Below are 16302 nucleotides of genomic sequence, written 5' to 3'. Positions count from 1 at the left end.
GGTGCTCTCTTTAGTCTACGGTGCTCTCTTTAGTCCACAGTACTCTCTTTAGTCTACTGTGCTCTCTTTAGTCCACAGTGCTATCTTTAGTCTACGGTGGTCTCTTTAGTCCACAGTACTCTCTTTAGTCTACAATGCTCTCTTTAATCCATGGTGCTCTCTTTAGTCTACAGTGCTCTCTTTAGTCTACAGTGCTCTCTTTAGTCTACAGTGCTCTCTTTAGTCCACAGTGCTCTCTTTAGTCTACTGTGCTCTCTTTAGTCCACAGTGCTCTCTTTAGTCTACGGTGCTCTCTTTAGTCCACAGTGATCTCTTTAGTCTACTGTGCGTTCTTTAGTCTACTGTGCTCTCTTTAGTCCACAGTGATGTCTTTAGTCTGCTGTGCGTTCTTTAGTCTACTGTGCTCTCTTTAGTCCACAGTGCTCTCTTTAGTCTACGGTGCTCTCTTTAGTCTACTGTGCTCTCTTTAGTCCACAGTGCTCTCTTTAGTCTACAGTGCTCTCTTTAGTCCACAGTGCTCTCTTTAGTGTAAACAAAATAAAAAATAAAAGTATTTAGAACTATATTATAGATAATGTGTCTTACGTAGGAGCAAAAAGAGAAGGTTTGTCGGCTCCACATGGCTGAAAAATAAACTGTTCTGTATCATTTACTGGGACGAACAACAAAACCAAACCAACTGGTGTACAGAAACACTTCACAGTGTGAGTTATATTTAAGTTGCTCCTGTATCTGATATCTTTCTCATTCTCCATTTTTGTTTTGGCATCTTGTGTTTGAGTGCAGCACAAATTATTACCTTTTCAAAAATACCAGCTTTCTTTTTATTTTCCTTTCTTTCACCCATCAGATATCAGTGAAAAATACTTTTTTGTCAAACTGATAAAAAAGCTTCCAGTTTCTAATGGAGTAAAAACTCATCTTTACCAAGCTTATAATAGTTTTGGATTTTTTATTAGTTTTAGTTTTTATTTCGTTTTGATTTTTTCTTTTCAAATTCAGTTAGTTTTAATTACTTTTTAGAGCAAATTTTCTAGTTTTGATTAGTTTTTGTTTTTTAAAAATGCTTAGTTTTAGTTTAGTTTTTATTAGTTTTAGTGTTAGTTTTAGTTTTTTGTTTTTTCTAAATTAGAGTATTTGCCAGGTGCAAAATTCAAAATAATCAGAATAAGCACTGTATAATAAAAACTTAAGATACAATTTTTAAAAACTGTATCAGGAGAAAACATGAACAGCCAAAGACAAATCAAATACAACAGCCCATAAGACAGAAGCCTTAAGTAAAAAAACGTGTGCAATGCTGCTTCTGAGATAGTGTGCTAGCTAAAACTCAACATAACCAACATACTAAAGACACACAACAACATAACATGAATCCATTCAAGAGACAGCTTACAGTTCTTGGTAGCCAGGAGTCTAAAGGAGCTCAATCTGACTAATCAAAGCTGTGGATATTTTAGACATTGAAAGTGAACGTGTCTGATAGAACACAGAGCCAGCAGCTGGTTAACATACTCGTCTATTTCAGCTGGATGCTGATGTGCTTTTCTTTTCTTTTCAGAATTAAAAGTTTAGTCTCCCAGAAAGACCAGGAGAAACTCATCCACGAATCCATCTCCAGTAGACTGGATTACTGTAATGGTCTTTTAGCAGGACTTCCTAAGAAGAGCATTAAACATCTGCAGCTTATTCAAAATGCTGCTGCTAGAGTTTTAACCAGGACTAAGAGATCTGAACACCAATTTTGAAATCTTTACACTGGTTTCCAGTTTATACTGGTTTCCAGTCAGTCATAGAATAGATTTTAAAACCCTTCTGATGGTTTACATTCCAGAATGGTTTAGGCCCAGAATACATCTGTGATATGTTCAGAGAATATAAACCTAGCAGAGCTCTTAGATCCAAAGACTCTGGTCAACTACTCCAGACCAGAGTCCAGACCAGAGACCAGATCAGAGTCCAGACCAGAGACCAGACCAGGATCCAAACCAGGGTCCAGACCAGAGTCCAAACCAGAGACCAGATCAGAGTCCAGACCAGAGACCAGACCAGAGTCCAGACTAAACATGGAGAAGCAGCATTTAGCTGTTATGCGCAAACAAGTGGAACAAATTGCCAGTGGAGATTAAACTTTCCCCAAATGTAGACATTTTTAAATCCAGGTTAAAATCATTTCTTTTCTCATGCGCCTATGCATGAAATCTGCATGATAACTTTTTAAGTCATCTTGCTTTTAATCATTTTAATATAATTTATGATTTTATTGTGATTCTTGCTATGTGTTGCTGTCTTTTATTATTTCTTAATATCTGTAATGTTTTTGTTTTATGTAAAGCACTTTGAATTGTCCTGTACATGAAATGTGCTATACAAATAAACTGCCTTTCCTTCTATTCTAAACATACATAACCTGAGGGGTATTGCACGAAACCAGAATAAAGAAATCCAGGATAATTAAGCAAGCCCAGCTTGACCTAGCTTGCGCAGCCTATCCTGGCTTAATTGGTTGCACGTTTGCTGAGCCAGGATGAAAAGGTGCGGCTAGGTTAAGCCAGGTGAAGATAGTTGGGATAAGTGCGTGTGCACGGCATACTGAAGCAGACCTCGCGATCGCTCACAGAATCACCGATGGGGAAATGGATAAAAGTCGCGCGTCCTACTTCACGGCCGCTGAACAACAGCTCCTGACAGAGTTCTCTGTAGAAGTTAAGGATATTATAAGGAAAAAAGGCAATACCAATGCCATAAGTAAAGAACGTGAGAGAGCCTGGCAGCCAATAGCCGACCGGCTCAATGCGTAAGTAGTCAAAAACTGTACAATTAATAAACAGTGCTCCACTGGAACTGTCATAATTAGGCTACAATTAAAGGAGTTACTTTTCAAATCCACTAACTGTTGTATACTTTAAGAGTGACAAGCAGGTGCATGTTACTCAGGAAATGTAGAGCAAACAATTATCCACAATGTGTCATTTAATCTATTTTCCTCATGTAACGTTTTTATCTATTTTATCTTTCTGTCCTTCATAAAGGACAAACCTGTCTGGCCATAAAAGGACCTGGCAGCAAGAAAAAATTATATATAAGAACATTTTGCAGGCTGGTAAGTGACTCCAAAGAAGATAACCGTGAACAAATGAGGTGAATAGATGAGGTGTCTGCTGACATGTTCAATGTCTGTATGATTGTAGCATTTAAAAAAAAGGCCTATAAACTTGCACAGGGGGCGGCCCACCAAGCCAGGATGTGACTCCAGCAGAGGAACTGGCACTCCATTTAAATAAAGGGAGGCCAATGATGGAGGGGATCCAGGGAGGGACAATAACTGACTCTGTCCCAGCCACAGAAACTGTCCGCTTCATACAAGGTACACAAAGTACTGCAATTCTACTGCACATGGAACACAATCAAATATAATATAGTGTCTGACTTTGGATAACCTTGCAGTGTCTGGGAACACAATTACACTTTTGGCGCCACCAGAAGATGATCCGGTTAGTACAGTGTCTCGAAATCACAGGCTTGGTATGTTCTGTGAAATCTTAATCCGAGTCCTCTCGCTGCATGTATACGGCAGGGGGAAGGCACATCTGCAGCTGCAGAACACACGTCTGCAGATGAGGAGACTGTGTCAGTGGAGCCCAGAAGGCTTGAGGCATGTTAGTTTTATGGGATTGGCCTGCTTATTTATTCCATGAAGGATATGAAGTCAGTGATGTGGTGCTAATAGAAAATGTGTAGCAGGACCCGGATGCTGCACAGTCTCCTAAGCGGCCTGGTAACATTGTGAGTATTGGCTAAAGTACATCTACGTTATGCACAAATCCTGCTGTGCTAACTGACATTTCCTTTACAGACTTCACAAACTGTCAGAACGCTTTATTCAGGGCACCTGGAGAGAGAGAGAGAGCTGGCAGATGTTAAAAGCTGACTCAAAAAGAGCAAGCTCCAAGGAATGGAGCTGAATCTTGAGATTAAACGCCGGACACTCAGAAAACTGGACCTGGAAATCCAGTAACCGAAAATCTGTATCTCTCAATGACATAGTCATCTCCAAAGGCCAGGGGATGTGAGCTGTCCCTGAAGACTCGTTCACGTCTTACTGCTCTTCTGAGGATGCGGACTTCCTCGTCCAGCACATCCTCCGAAAAAGGGCAAGCCATTATGAGGAGGGAACAGGTGAAGGGGAGTTGGACCTGAATATTCTACATTGCCCTCCTCACGGATTTCTTTGAATACACCTTTGTAACCTCATCTGCTGTGTTTTGTAATCTCAATTAATGCAATAAAACACATATTTATAAAACCTCTGACAGCAATTTGACGAGCAGTCTTCATTAGCATAGCAATATAACACTTGGCCTGAGTAATAATACTGCAACTCGAATCCATATAAAAAGGCTGTTGCGATTACGAACAGATTTCGATTAAATGTACAGTGACTGTATATGTAATATTTTAATACTGGATGATTAAAATGATGCGCCATACTTAGGAAGACCATGGACATGCTGTAAAACACATTAATTCCTCACAGAATTGACGTTGGACATGCAGGTGACTCGCTAGGATTAATCTTCCGGCAGTTAGCCTGGTCTGGAGCAGGCTAGCTGCAGCGGATAAATCACCACAGTAACTTGGCCGGGTTTAGTTTGAGCTGCTTTCATGCAACCGACTTAGGGCTAAATTCAGCCAGGATAACCAACATATATCTTGGTTTCGTGCAATACCCCTCTGCTGTCCAACATTGTAAACAAAAACGAGTTTAAGCCTCCCAAATTCAGCTTTCAAGATTTTGTGGGTGACTGTGTGTGTAGGTCTGTTTGCGCGCGTGTGTGTGCGAGACTGTGTGTGTGTAACTGAGAGTGTGTCTGTGACTCATGTTCCCTCCCCATGCTGCTCAGCCTGGCTGAAGCTTATCTTTCCGGGGAGGGGGGCAGAAAGGCTACCTGGTCCAGGGACTCCTGGTTAGCCTTCTTGTGCAGCTTTTCAAATGGATTTTCAGATTTGTGGTTTTTCCTTCCACATATTGAACCACCTGCTTCTTCTACAAGCACTTTATCTTTAACATGGTCATAACGAAAGAAATCCCAAACAGGTCTATCCTCGCTTTCTCCTAACTTTCTCCGTAGCTTCACGCTAGCCGGCGCGGGCGGACATGCTGTTGACACGTGACATCACAGACACCTGGCGTAAATCCGGCAGAGCGAAGTAAACAGATTTCATATCAACCCAGAGGCCTTATGTATGAAATATATTTACAAAAAACGAAAACGAAGGACATTTTTGCTTTAATTGTAGTTCGTTTTAGTTCGTTTTTTAAAGCACACAATACAGTTTCAGTTAGTTTTAGGTTTTTTAAAAACTCTCATTTTTCTTTTTATTTCAGTTAACGAGAATATTTTTTTTATTTTAGTTTTTGTTTTTTTGTTAGTTTTCTTTAACTATAATAACCTTGATCTTTACATGCTTTTACGTCATAAGTGTCATTTCTAAGAATGCATTCAACATGGGAACGATTCAGAGAAACAACTTAACAGGAAGCTTCAAAACCACTTCTATAAATATATGCATATCATGCTGTCATTTACATTTTCACGAGATTTTATGTTGTTTACTGCATCAGATAAAAACTGGCTACAAAAAAAACTATGAAAAAAAGTGAACAGCAAAAATGGTGGAAAACAGCTTCCCATCACTCTGTTCACTGGTTAAACGTCATCCAGTGAGCCTGAATCATTGGGGGAAATGATGGTGTGTAATTCCAGCAGCAGCCAAACATCCGGGATAACAAACGTTTTTACATGCCATCTGCTAATTTAGTTATTTATTAATCAATATTTATTATTTTAAACCAACCTGCTTTCAGTAATCAGTAATGCAAAATCTCTCTATCAGGAGTAATTGGACACTTTACTGTGGCCCTCAGGTTTGACCCTCCAGGTTTGTGGTTTGTATGGTTTTGTTTGTCTTTTTTCTTACAATAAACTTTGGCTTTTCTGCTAATAATTTTAATGCTGATTTGATCTCCAACACATGAAAAATCCTACTTTACTCTTCGATACGTTCCACATTTCTCACCTTTTTCCTTTGTCCTCTATCATCTGCAAACAACGTCTTTAATATCGTTCAAAATGTAATTTCTAATTGGATCCCAAAATAAAAGTGAACTAGCAACACTCCTCCTGAGGTGTTTCTTTTTCTTAATCAGCAACATATTAACCCAACAATACAGATCCTACTTTTAACTGGTTGTTCCTCTTAAGCAGTTCATAATACAGTTGCCCACCAATAGATTTCAGCCTGATTTAAAATGTATTCTGTCTCTTCTTTTGTCATGTTTTTTCTCTACATCCTCTTTCACACATAAATAACTTCAACAACTTCTTGCCAAACTCTCTTGCACTAAAGAAACTTTGCCTCATCCATCCTCTCTTTTTCAGTCAGTTTCCTCTTTCTTACAGTGTTTTTCTGCCTCTTCTTCCCCCCTCAGAATAACTGTCTGTGTTAGACTTGTGTACTCTTTCCGTACATGAAATGGGTTCTCCGGCCTTGTCTTTGCTCCAACTACTCCCCAGCCTCACTAGCTTCTCCTCATTAACATACCCAGCTGTTCTCTCAGATCTTCTTCTACCATCCAACTCACCCTTTAACTCTAAGACATGGGTCAGTTACCAAGGCGGAAGAGAAGATGGTATTTACAGTTCTCTTTTTTTTCTTATATTAACTTGTGGGTGAAAGGACAAGAAGAACTGTGGTGAAATGCACGTTGTGTTTAACTAATAAGTGACTGTCTGTACCAAAGAACTGCATGAAGTTCTGCATGCTTGGCTTTGTGTTCATTTGCAAACATAAATAATAATTAGTCACTTTGAAATAATGTCCATCTTCTTTTCATGACCCTGAAGGCTGAACAACATAAAACAGAATATTTATTGGTGTAGAGCAGCCAGCACATTCTAAGTTGATTGTTATCTGATTTGATAACTAAAGTGGGAAAGGAACAGCAAAGTGGTTACCAATATCTGCTATATCTGTTTAAATACCCACAGAAACCTGTTTGAGACACAGGTGATGGAGGTGTATCTTGAAGACGCACTACAGAACTTTAGCTGATTTTCTCAGTGATGCATCCTCTACCGACGGCTAATTCAGCGTCCATCTTGCTACTTACCTGTACGGTGAGATCTCTCCAGGCAAAAAAAAAAAAATCCTTATTGTGACTCATCTGTTTCTTCTTTCCTCAATTCTTCTTGCATTTTTTTTTAGCTGAATCAGCCACAGTGCAGGGTCAAAACAGCCGGTGTGTTTATATCTGCTAGCTAGCATGTGATATGGTGCATGAGGCGAAACTCAGTTAAAACACGTAACGGACTTTATTTTTTTCGCGAAAGTAAACTTTGTACATGTGGTTTCTCAGCCTCAGGATGCTGCTGGGTGTAATGAGTGACTGAGGACCCGGAAATTCAACCACACAAAGCAGATAGAATGTATAAAAAACAGATTTATTCTGTAAAGGGGCAAGAATCCAGCAAGGCTGGGGGATGCGATCTTGTCCTGGGGAAGGAGGAATGCTGAAAAATCCAAAATCCAAAAACAGAGTCAGTAGGCAGGCAAAGGTCAGAACAGAGAGACAGCTGGGTACTTATCCAAGACGTCAGGTGAAGCTCGGGGTCCAAAACAAAGCATGGGTCAGAATTCAGAAATCCAAGAAACCAGGCAAGAGGTATCTTTCAAGGGCAAGGCAAGAGGGGTAATCCAAGGGCGAAAGTAGTAGGCAATCTGGAGACGGCTGAACGCCGGATATCAACTTGGCGAGGTGGTGGCGATGATAATCTGGCAGAGAAGGAGAGACTGAAGAGGGATAAAGTAGTGCAGAGAAAGCAAGCAGCAATCAGGGAAAAACCAGGTGGGCTGAATTAGGCTGGTAGCCTGTCAGAGCAGGAACAGAGGCAGAGTGGCAATTAAGCCCAGGTGATCTGAATCAAATGATGAGCCCAGGCAGAGCAGAGAACATGACAGCTGGGTAGGGACGGCTCCAGAAATGGGCATGATAAATGTCATCATACCATCAAACAAGTCCAGAAAGCCATTTTAAAAGTCCCATATTATGCAAAATTCACTTTCTAAAGGTTATCTAACAGTCATATGTGTCCTCATAGCCTGTGTATGAGGCCCAAAAATGAAAAAATTGTGTCACCTCTCACTTTTTTGCTCCACTTTTTAGCAAATGTGTGCTCAAACGGGTGAGTTTGAGCTCGTTCTCTTTGTGACCTCACAAAGGGAAATAACCACTGCCACTGGTAGTAAATACTGTTGTTGACCTGCCCCCGGCTAACGGAGCCTGCCCTTTAAAATAACCAAATGGGCACCAGCAAAAGCCGAATCTTCTCCCAAAGAAGGCCATGGACAAGCACCACTCTTGAACATTTAAAGGTTCAAACACAAACAGCCTGTTCTCAGTAGAGCTCACTAGAGACACATTTGGAATGGCTCAAATTAAAGACCAAGGCTGAATTTGGGTTAGTACACTTTGAAAACAAATTTGTTGGACCTCTGACACCTGTATGAAATTGTAGAAAAAATGTATAATATGGGCCCTTTAACGTTGGAAATTTATGTTGTGTGTGGAAAATAATTCTTAAAGCGCTTCTGGATCCTTTGTAGTTATCTCTCAAAGTGTTTTTTGATCATTCAGGTGTACTTTCTTTTTTACTTAATGCAGGACTTCTTACTTAAATAGCAAATTTCATAAAAAAATAATCAAAGGCACTCTCCATGGTGGTTTATAAACTCATTAAAAGCCTTTATTTTTGTACATGGCGAAATCATTTTAAAAAGACAAACACCTTGCGACCAGCTTGGTCTTCACCAGGATCAGTGTCTGTTGTGTCTTTAAAGCTGATAAAATGAAAAAGAAGAAAGAGCATGTGTTGGTGCTTTCAGATGCTTTGGTCATTATACGTCTCCCAGATGTATGGGGTCCTCCTACAGAACATACTACATAATGATGAAGTGTGCCTCCTGAAATGCAATGGCTGCTTTCAATGTAAATATTTCTAATTACAGTAGCACAAATGACGGAAATTCAAACATTCAGACTGGAGACATAATTATCCAGAGGTACTGTAGAGCATGGTCAGGTCTAGGTTCAGCAACTTTATGCATCCAAAGAATGAGGTCAGCTGACCTCAGCTACCTCAATATACTGAATTATCTCATTAATGGATTTTTTATTTGCTGTTGGCACAAACATATTCCATGATGTCAATGACAGGATTCATCAGGCTCACAATGTGAAAGAGTGGTTCAGGGCACAGGATACATCCTTTTCACACGTGGACTGGCCACCATAGAGTCCAGACCTGAACCCCACGGAGAATCTTTGGGATGTGGTTCAGAAGGCTATGTGCAGTGGTTGAACTCTCGACCATCGATCTTGGAGGAAAAAATAACGCAACACTGGATGGAAATGATTGTTGTGAGATTGTAGAGGCTTAACAAAACAATGTCACAGCGAATGCTGCTGGAATCAAAGCTAAAGGAGGTCCAGCCAAACATCAGAGTGTATGACCTTGTTTTTGGCCAGGCAGTATATAACTCCTTGCTTCAGCAGTCAGGGTGGAAAACTGAAAGTTCCTCAGAAATAAAGTGAAAATAGAAGCCCATCTTATTTAATAAATGACTGTGAAATTACTGTGGGATTAACAGCAAGTAAGCTGATAGCTAAAAGGTCTGGTATACATCCTCATACTGTTGATTTATGTCCACAATTTGTTCACAGGCTGGTGATACATTCTCATAGTCGTCATCTTCATCACTGCTTTCCTCTTCCTCATCATTGTCCTCATTATCTTCCTCACCGTAATCCTCCCCACACACATTGATCTCCTTGGCATTTGTACAGTATAAATCAGGACCTGCTTCCTCATAATCATGATCATCATCACCAACTGGCTCTTCATAATCATCACTCTCCTCTTCTGTTTCTTCCTTCCTGACTTTCTTTGTCATGTCTAGAAGATCCACATTCTCATAATCCTGCTCATCATCCTCATCTTCATCATCAGTTTTCCGATCTCTGCCGTCCACTGAAACACAAACAACCAGAGCAAAACTGTAAATATGTAGTGTGTCTCTAAGAAATGTGTGTATTTGTTATGCTAAACTTGTGTTTCCCGGTGAGCACAGACTTTGAATTTGGGAGAGGGCTATGGGCTGCTGGGTGTTTCGCCTTCTCCTGCGGACCAGACAGACCACCATCAAGACCACCAGTAGCAGCAGCAGAATTCCACTGGAAATGGAAGAGACCAGCAGCAGCAGCAAAGACACTAGAAGAGAGGTAACGTAAGATCACTTTATTCCAAAATTCATGCCAGATTATTACCAAAGACAGACATTTTTACACCTTCATGGTACAGTTGTCAAGGTGTAAAACAGAAACGAACTAACTGATTAGGGTTGTCCTATTTTTTTGTATAGTTAATTATGGTTGTGTTTGGTTGTGTACTTTTTCATTGTTTGATTTGGAGTGTGAAAATGGGCCAAGCCGTGGATTAGTAATGAGCCACACCTGGCAGTCGCCCTCGCCCCGATGCCGGCTTGAAATGGATTACATAAAATCAGGACGGGTGTGGAAAGAGAGCAGGGCGCCCAGAAGCAAGACACATAGAGCGGGCAGCAGCAGCAGAGGCGAGTCCGGCTGGAGGTGACGACGACAGGTCAACCGCAGATCAGAGTGACACAGGAGGGATCCCCGCCTGGAGTAAAAAGAGACGGAGCAACGCACTAACAGATGAGTGTTGGCTGCTCCTCTGTGTGAAGCGTGTCTTAGCGCCTCTCCTATTCTCTTTGGCAGCAACGGACCGACTACAGCGGATCATCAAGCGACCAGAGACGTGGACACCTGGGCGTCTCAGAGAGGACACACCCCCATTCTGACTGCTGTGGACTGCCACCAGGAAGAGCATTATTCATCTACATCCCAGCACCCCTTTTTCTTTTTTTTACTATTGACTTGAACATTCTTTTAGACTTTTACAAAAAGGCGAGAAACTTGCCTAAACCCGAGACAAATAAAAAGAACTTAATTCATTCTCTCAGCAGTGGAAGTTTGAACTGGTACCAAATGGACTTTGTGTGACACAGTGACCCTCTGGTTTAAGAAGTTAGTTAAAATTAGAAAAGCTTGTATATGCTTCAGATTAGTGGGACACTGTGCTTAGTCCACTATTCTTCTCACACACTCCTTTGTTTGTACCTACAGCTGTTATAAAGAATTTATTGAAAAGAATTACAGTAATAATAATAAAAATAATAAATTTTTTGCGTAGTTTTGCACTTTGATCTTTCCACTGATTTTGTATGACATTACAATTCGTTGACATTTAATTTCCATCAGAGCAAGCAGTCAACCATTTTGAGAAAGTTTACATACCACACACATTATTTGGTTTTTGCTCATTTCCTCTTTGAGATGACAACATGACATCATCAGTGTGTTCATTTTTAACACAGTAACGAGGGATTTGCACTATCCGAGATTCTAGTTTAAATTAACTGATTTGTTATTACCGATATGAATATAAAAATTTAGCTTTCTTTTGTTTTTTTACTTTTTATCTGTACTTTTGTATATTTGTTTCATAGTCTTTTTTTTTTTTTTTGTCTTCTATAAAATTTCTGTCTTTTATCTTTGGACGTGATCACAGAACGGTGTTGTGAAGGCTGACAGCTCTTCAGCCCAAGACACTGATGAGGTACTGATTAACCAAAGAGCTGCAGTCGGTCAGATTAAGATTGACAGACGGGTCCCGCCTCCTCTACGCCGGATTGGCCCACAGACGTATTGGTTCCGGGAAGGCCGACCAATCCCCGAGAACATCCATCTTTAAACCTGCACCTGCGACAGCAATCGGGGCGACTGTGGCCAGTGGGACGCAGTTTGCCAGCAACTGGACAGCAGGACAGTTTACTTTCTGGGAGTGATTTTGTGTGTAGTGTCGTAAAAAGGAATTTCGTGGTGAATGTTAAATTCGTACAGCTTAAGTCTATTTACGTTCTGAGTTTGAATTGGCGTCCCTGTTTGAGGCGAGGTGACATTTTGTTGTGTGTGTACCCCGTTAGTTGGGACATTTTTAGTTTTGTTTTGTTTGTAGCGGATAAATCGTAATTGTTAACCCTCTAAAGCTGGGTTTACAGCAGAAGACTTTTAAAAGATTTGCGAAAGACTCTAGAAAACTACCAGCTCACATCTAAAGACAAATGTTTAGAGTCTTAAGTCTCAGCCTAGTCTCTGACTGAGATTTGACAAAGACTGTGAATCTTTTGTGGTGACTATTTACAAGACTACAACTAGATTCTTTTAGCATTTTATTGTGATATGTTGGACAGTTGATCTCAAACAGGGCTGATCTGCACACAGTAAAGCAAACAAGGGGAGAATTTCACTCCAGGAGGGAATTACACATCATCGTTATTAAGTGTGGCTTTACATCTTCACCAAGTGTTACACCGACTCATCAGAATCTGGAGAAATGAATGAGTTTCTACTCTTCTCTCATTTTTTAAATCATTATACTGTAACACATAAATGATCTACAGCAGACGTTTACATCTTAATAATCATCCGCTCCTCTTTCTGGACGGTCCACCGACAACATTTCATCACCACTTCTTGTTTGTCTATATATATATATAATATTTTTATATATTTTATATATATATATATGACTGACATAATTGTTGATTAAAGCAAACACTATTCTTAGTACATCTAAGAACTTCTGTTCTCAGGACAATTTTTCCACAATCATCCAAACACAGGTTGAAAATAAGTTCCTGTTTATTAAGTTTTGGTTTGAATCTTGCTCAATCTGATCTACTGTCTGAGTTTCCCTTTTAGACTCCAGTTTTTTACCAAAGCCCACGTGAACACACAGAGATAGAACCTGGAAATCAGGGTGTTTGATGGTTACAATCTGAACAGAGTTTCTATTGATATTTTCTGATTAGTGAACAATTTATCATCCTTCTATCAGTCACTGGACATTAAATAACTCGTCTTAAACACTGTACTTACATTTAATAACAAGCATAATCGGTGCTGCTTCAGCAGAGTTGAATCTCCGTGTAGACAGTGTGAGCTCATACACACAGCTGTAGTTACCCTGGTGTTCGTAATCAGCTACAGGGAAGTTAAAGGAGGCCGAGTTGTTGACTGCAGGCTGGGTGTCCATGACATTTGAAGAAAACATGAGAAAAAAACGTCCCTGAGTATAACTGGAGTTGATGGAGCAGGTGAAGGTAAAACTGGAACCCTTGGTAACTACTGCTCCTTCAGGACTCCAGAAGGTGTTAGAGGAAGTCAGGGAGATGTTGGGCCTCTGCAGTCTCACTGTGACAGAAAGAAAACATAGAAGTAGGATAATATAAAGTTCCTTAACCAAAGAATTCATATAGAGGAAAACACACATCTGATCTCGCTTCAGGAAGCTACAGTAGTAGGACAGTAGCTGAATGATTATGATAAAACATGTTACAAGAAAACTGCCTTCTTCTTATTTTCTTTAATTCATGTCACAGAAAAGAGATCACATGATGACAGTGAGCTACTGAGTTCAGTACGTTAACTTCTGTAATTTCACCTACAAGCAGATGACTTCAGAAATTCAGGAGAAACCTAGAAAAAATAATGTTACCCTGAAGCTTCATATCATTAATGACTAACCGTCTAAGGTTTAAGTAGTTGCCTATTAACATTTTTTTTCTTTAGGCAAACTAAAAAATGAAACGGATTAAAACATCATTATGAATAAAATTCAGTCATAAGCCCTGAATTTAAAGACTTTGGCATTTTCAGCCCAGGACTGATACGTCTTTGTTGTGAATCAATAATCAAACAAAAGGAGGTGTAGTAGTTAATTTAGTATAGAAACTAACACACAACTGTCTCACAAGCTGTTTCCACCACCCCTAGAATTGCACAAAACCTAAATATCACAATAAAAACTGGTAATGGAAACACCTAAGTTTAGACAAAACTATTAAATAATATAGAAATATATTACAAAAGTGTACTGTCATCCCTGATAGTAAACACCAGCAAAATGCAGTTTTACAAGGAATTAGAAATCTCCATCCTCCTTAAAATATTCAGTGGCTTATGCGTTAAACACCATTCAGTGGAAACACCTACAAATTGAAATTGTACTTTGTGAAAATTTTAGAAATATCGGTTTTGTTTTGCTAAAAGTTGTAACGTAAACACAGCTACAGGCAAAACAAGGACGTCCTCATCAAGCTGCCACTTTTCCTCCTCTGAATGCCAAGAAACATGGTTCAGTCCCACCTGGGATTACAGGAATTAGGGCTTAGCATCAATTAGTCACTGTTTTTCTTTATATTAGAAAATACATTTCAGCTATTGAGCTGCCTGTGAAAAAAAAAACAAAAAAACAAAAATGAGTTAATATGGCACTTAAATGCATTAAGTTTTTTCTTTTATTATTATTATTATTATTTTACAGAAAAAAAATTCTATTAAAGACATGAATCTATTTTAAAAAAATATGGTAACTTCAAAGAAAAATGGTCAACTTTAGAATGAATAAAAAAAGATACTGAAAAGGTGTTTGATAGGGTAGAGTGGGAGAGTGAATATTTATTTAATGGTAGAGTGGGAGAGTGAATATTTATTTAATGGTAGAGTGGGAGAGTGAATATTTATTTAATGGTAGAGTGGGAGAGTGAATATTTATTTAATGGTAGAGTGGGAGAGTGAATATTTATTTAATGGTAGAGCGGGAGAGTGAATATTTATTTAATGTACTGGGGAAGTTTAAGGTGGGGAGGTGATTAAGACGCTTTACCACTCCCCGCAGGCTTGTGTGGTAACTAACGACACACAATCGTCGCCTTTTCCACTGTGCAGGCCCCTGTCTCCACTGCTCTTTGCCCCCAGCCCAGTGGTTCTCAAACTGGGGGGCGGTGATGTATTACTGCTTCTGATCGTGTAAGGCTGAAGCTGATGGCTACAGTGATAATCAGTGTGTACATTTGTAGAGCGATGTGGAGGGGAGCCTGTGTGTGTACTGTTACGATGGAACAGTCAGTTGGGAGATTCCTCTGTTGAAAATAGATGATTGTTTTTTTGTTTTTTTTTTATTCTTTTTGATTATTTTATTTTGTTTATATGTTACTGATATGATACTGTAAATGGCAAATTGTACACCTTGTGTTTCTATTTTTAAATAAAACATTAAACGTGTGATAATAAAACAGTCACTCTCATCGTGCTGTAATTGTCATGTTTGCTGCTCCGCTGTGCAGCTCTGCAATCAAGATCATCTGCTCCACCTGCCTGATTGCTCACTCTCCTCACCTGCTCCACACCCCAGTCTCTGCTTCCCTGCCAGATGGTTACCTATCCTAACCTTGTTGAGTTCTAGAGTTATTCTTGTGTTTTCAGACCTCCTGTATCGACCCTGTCATGTTCCTGGACTACTCTTGCCTCACCCACATCGGATTGCTTCCCTGTTGTGTGCCTGCCTGGATATTGAACTCTGTTTTGGACTGACCACGGATTTACGCCTTCACCTGATAAGTAGCTTGATATTGCCCCTCTGTGTATGACCCTGCCTATCCACAACCACGTCTCTTGCATAGTGGACTCAAGCTCTGACTTGTGGAGTTTTTCAGATACCACCACCACATCCTCTGACTGTGCTCTGATTCCCTGCCACATCCCTGCGCTGCTCTTAAATAAACCTTATCTTGTTCCACCACAATACTGTGTACGGCTGATTTCTGGGTCTTCAGGAGCTAATCATTACACTAATCAGAAGAGGACAGACCCTTCTTATCAAAGTAGAGGACTGTATGACACTCCTACAATGTTACAGTGGATATTATTTTAACATTTATCTCACTGATTAATTTGATTTTCTTACTGTTGATGGAGAGTCTGACAGGGTCACTTAATGGTGAGCTGAAGTACCGACTGGAGCCTGTTGTCTGATACTGACACTGGTACGATCCTTCATCTTCAAAGTCTGCTTTATGGATCCAGAAGGAAGCAGAGTTTCTCACTGGTGTTATAGTTTCCCTGAATGAACTCCGGGTCTTCGTCAGGACTAAATTTCCATCCAAAACCTGAGTTGAGACCGAACAAGTGATTCCAACTTTCTGACCCCAGATGACCTCACCGGCAGGATTCATGGAGATGCTGGGCTTTGGAAAGTTTACTGAAAAATGTTAATTTAAATGTGCTGTTAGTAATTTTTATTTAACACTTCTTTTTGA

The 16302-nt window shown here is 39.8% G+C and overlaps 2 protein-coding genes across 2 annotated transcripts in view; both read right to left on the bottom strand.

The window, feature by feature from the left end:
* LOC121654244 (deleted in malignant brain tumors 1 protein-like) overlaps positions 1-16302 on the bottom strand; it is a 240805-nt gene that overhangs the window by 220232 nt on the left and 4271 nt on the right. The window lies entirely within an intron of this gene.
* LOC121654884 (nucleolin-like) lies at positions 8837-10677 on the bottom strand. Its single transcript, XM_042009244.1, has 2 exons — positions 10194-10677; positions 8837-10091 (listed from the first exon to the last, which is right to left on the bottom strand). The coding sequence occupies exons 1-2, from the start codon at positions 10261-10263 to the stop codon at positions 9727-9729; spliced, it is 435 nt and encodes a 144-aa protein (XP_041865178.1). The 5' UTR covers positions 10264-10677; the 3' UTR covers positions 8837-9726.

Source organism: Melanotaenia boesemani, chromosome 2 (genome assembly GCF_017639745.1).
Source record: "Melanotaenia boesemani isolate fMelBoe1 chromosome 2, fMelBoe1.pri, whole genome shotgun sequence".
NCBI lineage: Eukaryota > Metazoa > Chordata > Actinopteri > Atheriniformes > Melanotaeniidae > Melanotaenia > Melanotaenia boesemani.
The sequence above is the reverse complement of the archived record's forward strand: the minus strand, read 5'-3'. Positions and strand labels throughout refer to the sequence as shown.